The 10000-nt window shown below is 45.1% G+C and overlaps 1 protein-coding gene across 2 annotated transcripts in view; it reads left to right on the forward strand.

Annotated features, from left to right (window-relative positions):
* LOC139417914 (periostin-like) overlaps window positions 1-10000 on the forward strand; it is a 70504-nt gene that overhangs the window by 14641 nt on the left and 45863 nt on the right. For both annotated transcript variants that reach the window (XM_071166904.1, XM_071166905.1), the window contains exons 3-7: window positions 2677-2741; window positions 3412-3569; window positions 5403-5567; window positions 6726-6872; window positions 7878-8019. In XM_071166904.1, the coding sequence (XP_071023005.1) occupies window positions 2677-2741; window positions 3412-3569; window positions 5403-5567; window positions 6726-6872; window positions 7878-8019 (677 nt within the window). The remainder of the gene's footprint in view (window positions 1-2676; window positions 2742-3411; window positions 3570-5402; window positions 5568-6725; window positions 6873-7877; window positions 8020-10000) is intronic.

Here is a 10000-nt window from a genome sequence, read left to right on the forward strand (position 1 = left end):
ACGTCTTGTTAATCTAGCCATCGTGTCAGATTTCAAAAAGGCTTTCCCACGAAAGCACATCATACAATTATGTTAGGTCAGAGCCTAGTCACAAAAAAACATACAGCCATTTTCCAGCCAAAGAGAGGAGTCACAAAAAGCAGAAATAGAGATCAAATGAATCACTAACCTTTGATGATATTCATCCGATGGCACTCATAGGACCTCATGTTACTCAATACATGTATGTTTTGTTCTATAATGTGCATATTTATATCCCAAAATCTCAGTTTACATTGGCTCATTATGTTCAGTAATGTTGTGCCTCGAAAAGATCCGGCGAATTGACTGTGTCAACGAGTAGGTCTGGAGACATGTTGGACAAAACACGCCGAGTCAATGGTGGCTCCGAAAGCCTTTTGGAGTGAGTCTGTGGACTTTTCCATGTGAATATTAATGTCACCAAAAATCTGCCATGTCTACAAATTCCGATAAGAATTCAGGGAACTCGGTGAGGAACACTGTATACGGCCCAGGAGGCCTGTAAACAGCAGCAATAAACAGTGATTGAGTAGACTGCATACATTTCATGACTAGAAGCTCAAAAGACAAAAACGCAGCCATTTTATGATTTTATTTTTTACATTTGCTGTAGTGAAGGTTAGCAACACCTCCGCCTTTGTGGGATGAGGGGGGGGGGGGGGGGGGTATGGTCACTAGTGTAACCAGAAGGTGAGGCCTCATTTAACACAGTAAATTCATCAGGCTTAAGCCATGTTTCAGTCAGGCCAATCACATCAAGATTATGATCAGTGATTAGTTAATCGACTATAACTGCCTTTGAAGTGAGGGATCTAACATTAAGTAGCCCTATTTTGAGATGTGAGATATCACAATCTTTTTCAATAATGACAGGAATGGAGGAGGTCTTGATCCTAGTGAGATTGCTAAAATGAACACCGCCATGTTTAGTTTTGCCCAACCCAGGTCTAGGCACAGAGACGGTCTCAATGGGGATAGCTGAGCTGACTACACTGACTTGGCTAGTGGCAGACTCCACTAAGCTGGCATGCTGGCACCCCTCCAGCTAGGATGGAGTCCGTCACTCCTCAGCAAGCCAGGCTTGGTCCTGTTTGTCGGGGAGTCCCAGAAAGAGGGCCAATTATCTACAAATTCTATCTTTTGGGAAAGGCAGAAAACAGTTTTCAACCAGAGATTGAGTTGTGAGACTGCTGTAGAGCTTATCGCTCCCTCTAACTGGGATAGGGCCAGAGACAATTACTTGAGTCGATGCCTACATATTTTTCTAGCTGATTTATACGCTGAAGCTATGTTGCGCTTGGTAACCTCTGACTGTTTCATCCTAACATCGTTGGTGCCGACGTGGATAACAATATCCCTATACTCTCTACACTCACCAGTTTTAGCTTTAGCCAGCACCATCTTCAGCTTAACCTTAACGTCGGTAGCCCTGCCCCCTGGTAAACAGTGTATGATCGCTGGATGATTCGTTTTAAGACTAATATCGTGGGTAATGGAGTCGCCAATGACTAGGGTTTTCAATTTGTTAGAGCTAATGGTGGGAGGCTTCGGCGGCTCAGACCCCGTAACGGGCGGAGGAGAGACCAGAGAAGGCTCGGCCTCTGACTCCGACTCGCTGCTTAGTGGGGAAAACCGGTTGAAAGTTTGTCGGTTGAATGAGCGACACCAGTTGAGTATTCCTACAGCATTTTTCAATCAACAAATCAAATCAAAGTTTATTTGTCACGTGTGCCGAATACAACCTTACAGGGAAATGCTTACTTACAGGTTCTAACCAATAGCACAAAAAAAGGTATTAGGTGAACAATAGTTTAGTAAAGAAATAAAAACAACAGTAAAAAGACAGTGATAAATAACAGTAGCAAATGACTATTGTAGCTGGAAATGGCAGATTTCTTTATGGAATATCTACATAGGCGTACAGAGGCCCAGCAACCATCACTCCTGTGTTCCAATGGCACGCTTTGTTAGCTAATTCAAGTTTATCATTTTAAACGGCTAATTGATCATTATAAAACCCTTTTGCAATTATGTTAGAATAGCTGAAAACTGTTGTTCTGATTAAATAAGCAATACAACTGGGCTTTTTTTAGACTATTTGAGTATCTGGAGCATCAGTGTTTGTGGGTTTGATTACAGGCTCAAAATGGCCAGAAACAAAGACTTTCCTCTGAAACACATCAGTCTATTCTTGTTCTGAGAAATGAAAGCTGTTCCATGCGAGAAATTGCCAAGACACTGAAGATCTCGTACAACGCTGTGTACTACTCCCTTCACAGAACAGCGCAAACTGGCTCTAACCAGAATAGAAAGAGGAGTGGGAGGCCCCGGTGCACAACTGAGCAAGAGGACAAGTACATTAGAGTGTCTAGTTTGAGAAACAGACGCCTCACAGGTCCTCAACTGGAAGCTTTGTTAAATAGTATCCGCAAAACACCAGTCTTAATGTCAACAGTGAAGAGGCGACTCCGGGATGCTGGCCTTCTAGGCAGAGTTGCAAAGAAAATGCCATATCTCAGACTGGCCAATAAAAAGAAAATAACATATTAAGTTGGGCAAAAGAACACACACTGGATAGAGGTTCTATCTCTTATAGTTGTCTCGTCCTACCAGGGTGGTTCTATCTCTTATAGTTGTGTCTCATCTTTTCTCCAGGATGGTTGTCTATGAGTGCTGTCCAGGCTACATGAAGCTGGAAGGCATGAAAGGATGCCCTGCAGGTTTGTGCATACTAGTGTAGTTCACATCACCAGTCTATGAAAAACCATACACCCTCCGAGATTAGGCTTCATAGGATTTCACGCTGTACTCTCACCCTATAGATCCTCACCTTATAGCTCCTCTCTCTCACCCTATAGCTCCTCCCTCTCACCCTATAGCTCCTCCCTCTAAGCATATAGCTCCTCCCTCTCGTCTTATAGCTCCTCCCTCTCACAATGTAGCTCCTCCCTCTCAGCCTATTGCTCCTCACCCTATAGCTCCTCCCTCTCAGCCTATAGCTCCTCACCCTACAGAGCCGCCTTCTCACCCTTTAGCTCCTACCTCTCACCATATAGCTCCTCCCTCTCACCATATAGCTCCTCCCTCTCAACCTATAGCACCACCCTCTCAGCATATAAATCCTCCCTCTCACCCTACAGCGCCGCCCTATCACCCTTTAGCTCCTCCCTCTCACCCTATAGCTCCTCCCTCTCACCCTGGGTGAGCAGACTTCTTTTCCAGTTCAGCAATAGGCAACTTGATTATCATCTCATTTGGTTTGATACATTGAATCAGGTGTGATAGTGCTGAGCTCGAACAGAAGCTTGGACACCCAGCAGGGTTGGCCTGCTCCAGTTGGTTTATACATTGTGTGTGACTTTAAACTCTCTCTCTCTCTCGCTCCTCCAGTGGCTCCTATAGACCATGTGTATGGCACATTGGGCCTGGTGAAGGCTAGGACAACCCAGAAGTACTCAGCCCTCTCTAAGCTGAGGGAAGAGATTGAAGGGAAGGGATCGTTCACTATGTTTTCCCCTAGCGACGAAGCCTGGGACCTGCTGGACCCTGTAAGTAGACATAACAGTAGTTAGTCAATCAGTTACTTAGTTAAATAGTCAGTCAATCAGTCAGTCAGTCATTTAGTTCATTAGTTAGTCAGTCAGTCAGTCAGTCACCCAGTCAGTCAATCAGTGAGTCAGTCACCCAGTCAGTCAGTCACCCAGTCAGTCAATCAGTGAGTCAGTCACCCAGTCAGTCAGTCACCCAGTCAGTCAGTCAGTCAATCAGTGAGTCAGTCAATCAGTGAGTCAGTTAGTCAGTCAATCAGTCAGTCACCCAGTCAGTCAGTCACCCAGTCAGTCAGTCAGTTACTTAGCTAAATAGTCAGTCAATCAGTCAGTCATTTAGTTAATTAGTTAGTCTCCCAGTCAGTCAGTCAGTCAGTTTGTCAGTCAGTCAGTCACCCAGTCAGTCAGTCAGTCACCCAGTCAGTCAGTCACCCAGTCAGTCAGTCAGTTAGTCAGTCAGTCAGTCACCCAGTCAGTCAGTCACCCAGTCAGTCAGTCAGTCAGTCAGTCACCCAGTCAGTCAGTCAGTCAGTTAATCAGTTAGTCAGTCATTTAGTGAATTAGTTAGTCAGTCAGTCAGTCACCCAGTCAGTCAGTCACCCAGCCAGTCAGTCAGTCAGTCAGTCACCCAGTCAGTCAGTCACCCAATCAGTCAGTTAGTCAGTCAGTTAGTCAGTCAGTCAGCCAATCAGTCAGTTAGTCAGTCATTTAGTTAATTAGTTAGTCAGTCAGTCAGTCATTCACCCAGTCAGTCATTCACCCAGTCAGTCAGTCAGTCAGTCAGTCACCCAGTCAGTCAGTCAGTCAGTCAGTCAGTCAGTCAGTCAGTCACCCTGTCAGTCAGTCAGTCAGTCAGTCAGTCTGTCAGTCTGTCACCCAGCCAGTCAGTCACGGAGATCACGCGGGCTGAATGCAGGGTGAATCTGATCACCTGCTCGTGATTGCTGGATTATAGCTCACCACTGCCAATATCTGCGTGGCTAGCGGCTAACGTTAGTCGGCTCGAACTAGCTAACGCATAGTAGATTCTCCATATGAAATTGAGAAATAGTGCATTGTGTGTACTTTAAAAGATATCTGGAATTAAGTTAATACATATGTAGTTCTAGGTAATCAGATGGTGACTACAACAAAGTTACTAAGTCTATGACAATACTGTGTTTTTACTGTAGTGAGTAAAAACTCACACTTGTAAAAACTCATAAGCTTTAGTTAGTCAATCATTCAGTCAATCAGTCACTAAATCAGTTCTGTTCAGACAGGGAGATCTCTGCTTCCATCCTTAGTCAATCAGTCAGTCAGCCAGTCAGCCAGTCAGCCAGTCAGTCAGCCAGTCAGTCAGTCAGTCAGCCAGTCAGTCAGCCAGTCAGTCAGTCAGCCAGTCAGTCAGTCAGCCAGTCAGTCAATCAGTCAGTCAGCCAGTCAGTCAGCCAGTCAACCAGTCAGTCAATCAGTCAGTCAGCCAGTCAGCCAGTCAGTCAGCCAGTTCTGTTCAGACAGGGAGATCTCTGCTTCCTTCCTTAGTCAATCAGTCAGTCAGTCAGCCAGTCAGTCAGTCAGTCAATCAGTCAGTCAATCAGTCAGTCAGCCAGTCAATCAGTCAGTCAATCAGTCAGTCAGCCAGTTCTGTTCAGACAGGGATATCTCTGCTTCCTTCCTTAGTCAATCAGTCAGTCAGCCAGTCAGTCAATCAGTCAGTCAATCAGTCAGTCAATCAGTCAGTCAATCAGTCAGTCAGTCAGCCAGTCAGTCAGCCAGTCAGTCAGCCAGTTCTGTTCAGGGAGATCTGCTTCCTCTCTCCCACACTCTGTTGTTCCTCCTATCCATCCCCAGGAGGTGCTTGGTGCCTTGGTGAGCAACGTGAACATCGAGCTGTACAACGCCCTGCACTATCACATGGTCAACCATCGCATGCTAACGAAAGACCTGAAGAATGACATGTCTATCACCTCCATGTACAACAACCAAGGACTCTACATCAATCACTACTCAAATGGGGTATGTATTCAACCGCTAGCCCCAAGACTTAACCCTTAGCCCCTACCTCTGGACCCCCCCAAAAACCTAGCTATCACCTACTCCTAGATCCAGCCGCTAGCCCCAAGACTTAACCCTTAGCCCCTACCTCTGGACCCCCCAAAAAACCTAGCTGGCACCTACTCCTAGATCCAGCCGCTAGACCCTACCCTTAAACAATTAGTCCCCTAGCCCCAAGCCATAGCTAGCCCCTATCCAGACTTCTCTCATAGACCCATCAGTAAATGAGAAGTCAACTTAACTAGTAAAATAAATATATCAGATCAGACAAGATTGAATAGTGTAATCAATATGGTAGAAACTCCATCTACACTATGTAGATGTTCAATATATATATATATATATTCCAAGCCATTTTCTGCTACCAAAGTCATTAAACTCTGTAACTGTTTACCATCACCATTGACGTCATGGTGAAATCCCTGAGCGGTTTCCTTCCTCTCCGGCAACTGAGTCAGGAAGGACGCCTGTATCTTTGTAGTGACTGGGTGTATTGATACTCAAAGGGATATTCAGTCTGTTTTCATATTATTCACCCATCTACCAATAGGAGCCCGTCTTTGTTAGTTATTGAAAAACCTCCCTGGTCTTTGAGGTTGAATCTGTGTTTGAATGAGGGACCTTACAGATAGTTGTATGTGTGGTTGTACAGAGATGAGGTCGTCGTTACAGAATGCATGTTAAACAGTGTTATTGTAAACAGAGTGAGTCCGTGAAACTTTTTTATGAGACTTATTTAGGCTTGCTACAACAAAAGGGTTTAATACTTGACTCAAAACATTTCAACTTTTCATTTTAAATTAATTTGTAAAAAATGTCTAAAAACATAATTCCATTTTGATATTTTGTGTGTAGTCTAGGGACACAAAATATAAATTGAATCCATTTTATATTCAGGCTGTCAGACAACATAGTGTGGAAAAGGTCAATGGGTGTGAATACCTTCTGAAAGCACTGTATATATAAATATTTACAATTCGTATGATATGTTATGAATCCAATTTGCAACATATCTTTCAAATTTGGCTTAAGATCCCGGAGCGCATTTTTAATTGGCCAATAAAGTGATTCTATTCACTTAACCAATCAATAAATTAACCAATCACTCTCCTTTTGTAGATCGTCACGGTGAACTGCGCCAGGATTATCCATGGTAACCAGGTGGCTACCAATGGAGTGGTTCATGTCATCGACCGTGTCATCACTAACGTGGTCAACACCATACAGGACGCCCTGGGAGTTGATGACAACCTATCCTCTTTCAGCGTACGTACCAGAGTGTAAACTGACCAGAATATCCCTGTAACGTTAAATCTGACAAACCTAGAGGTCTCCTCCTTCAGCGTACGTACCTGAGTGTAAACTGACCAGAATATCCCTGTAACGTTAAATCTGACAAACCTAGAGGTCTCCTTCTTCAGCGTACGTACCTGAGTGTAAACTGACCAGAATATCCCTGTAACGTTAAATCTGACAAACCTAGTAGTAGTAGAATTAGGGGTAGCAGTAGTAGTAGTGGTAGTAGTAGTAGTAGTAGTAGTAGTAATAGTAGTAGTGGCAGTAGTAGTATTAGTGGTAGTAGTAGTATTAGTAGTAGCAGTAGTAGTACAGTAGTAGTATTATAGTAGTAGTAGTAGTAGTAGTAGTAGTAGTAGTAGTAGTAGTAGTAGTAGTAGTAGTACAGTAGTAGTATTATAGTAGTAGTAGTAGTAGTAGCAGTAGAAGTAGCAGTAGTAGTAGTAGTAGTAGTAGTAGTAGTATTAGTGGCAGCAGTAGTAGTAGTGGTAGTAGTAGTAGTAGTAGTAGTAGTAGTAGTAGTAGTAGTAGTAGTAGTACAGTAGTAGTATTATAGTAGTAGTAGTAGTAGCAGTAGTAGTAGCAGTAGTAGTAGTAGTATTAGTGGTAGCAGTAGTAGTAGTGGTAGTAGTAGTAGTAGTAGTAGTAGTAGTAGCGGTAGTAGTAGTAGTATCAGTAGCAGTATTAGTAGTAGCGGTAGTAGTGGTAGTAGTAGCAGTAGTCTTAGTGGTAGTAGTAGCAGTAGTAGTATTATAGTAGTGGTAATAGTAGTAGTAGGAGTAGTAGTAGTAGTAGTAGTATTGGTTGCAGTAGTAGTAGAGGTAGTAGTAGCAGCGGTAGTAGTGGTAGTGGTAGTGGTAGTAGTTTTATAGTAGTATTAGTAGTTGTAGTAGTAGTAGTAGTAGTACTATAGTAGTAGTAGAAGGTAGTACTATGTATTCATCTACAGTTCTAACCCTGCTATTCTCTCTTTAGGCTGTAGCCTTGGCCTCAGGTGTGATGGAAAAACTGGGCCAGCCAGGTCACTTCACCCTGTTCGCTCCCACCGATGATGCCTTCAAGAACCTTGAGGCCGGATTCCTGGAACGCATTATGGGAGACAATGCTGTTATCGCAGGTAAGAAATCCCTTATGGCCAGATAAACAATAGCTAATCGCCTATGGCCAGATTACCAGTAACACATCATTTATGGCCAGATAAACAATAGCCAATCGCCTATGGCCAGATTACCAATAACCAATCACCTACGGCCAGATTACCAATAACCAATCACCTACGGCCAGATTACCAATAACCAATCACCTACGGCCAGATTACCAGTAACCAATCACCTACGGCCAGATTACCAATAACCAATCACCTACGGCCAGATTACCAATAACCAATCACCTACGGCCAGAATACCAGTAACCAATCACCTATGGCCAGATTACCAGTAAACAATCACCTACGGCCAGATTACCAATAACCAATCACCTACGGCCAGATTACCAATGACCAATCACCTATGCCAGATTACCAATGACCAATCACCTACGGCCAGATTACCAATAACCAATCACCTACGGCCAGATTACCATTGACCAATCAACTATGGCCAGATTACCAATAACCAATCACCTACGGCCAGATTACCAATAACCAATCACCTACGGCCAGATTACCAGTAACCAATCACCTACGGCCAGATTACCAATAACCAATAACCTACGGCCAGATTACCAATAACCAATCACCTACGGCCAGATTACCAATAACCAATCACCTACGGCCAGATTACCAATAACCAATCACCTACGGCCAGATTACCAGTAACCAATCACCTACGGCCAGATTACCAGTAACCAATCACCTACGGCCAGATTACCAATAACCAATCACCTACGGCCAGATTACCAATGACCAATCACCTACGGCCAGATTACCAATAACCAATCACCTATGGCCAGATTACCAATGACCATTCACCTACGGCCAGATTACCAATGACCAATCACCTACGGCCAGATTACCAATGACCAATCACCTACGGCCAGATTACCAATAACCAATCACCTATGGCCAGATTACCAATGACCAATCACCTATGGCCAGATTACCAATGACCAATCACCTTCATCCCCACCCCAAGAGCCGCAGGATCCTTCAAAACCGTGTTGTCTCTTGGTTTTCAGTCTTGTGTTTTAAAACTGTTTGAGAAACACTGTCCTACACCACCGCTCAGGCAGACCTCAGAGAGACGGGAAGAAAAGGAAAACCGTGAGGTATAGTCAGTGTTCAATCAGCCCCTTTCTAAAGCAGACACACCTCATCCGCACAGACACACCTCATCCGTACAGACACACCTCATCCGCACAGACACACCTCATCCCCACAGACACACCTCATCCGTACAGACACACCTCATCCCCACAGACACACCTCATCCCCACAGACACACCCCATCCCCACAGACACACCTCATCCGCACAGACACACCTCATCCGCACAGACACACCTCATCCCCACAGACACACCTCATCCCCACAGACACACCTCATCCGCACAGACACACCTCATCCGCACAGACACACCTCATCCGTACAGACACACCTCATCCGCACAGACACACCTCATCCGCACAGACACACCCCATCCCCACAGACACACCTCATCCGCACAGACACACCTCATCCGTACAGACACACCTCATCCCCACAGACACACCTCATCCCCACAGACACACCTCATCCCCACAGACACACCTCATCCCCACAGACACACCTCATCCCCACAGACATACCCCATCCCCACAGACACACCCCATCCCCACAGACACACCCCATCCCCACAGACACACCTCGTCTCCACAGACACACCTCGTCCCCACAGACACACCTCATCCCCACAGACACACCTCATCCCCACAGACACACCTCATCCCCACAGACACACCTCATCCCCACAGACACACCCCATCCCCACAGACACACCTCATCCCCACAGACACACCTCATCCCCACAGACACACCCCATCCCCACAGACACACCCCATCCCCACAGACACACCCCATCCCCACAGACACACCCCATCCCCACAGACACACCTCATCCCCAC

The sequence above is a fragment of the Oncorhynchus clarkii genome, chromosome 10, assembly GCF_045791955.1.
Source record: "Oncorhynchus clarkii lewisi isolate Uvic-CL-2024 chromosome 10, UVic_Ocla_1.0, whole genome shotgun sequence".
Lineage (NCBI taxonomy): Eukaryota > Metazoa > Chordata > Actinopteri > Salmoniformes > Salmonidae > Oncorhynchus > Oncorhynchus clarkii.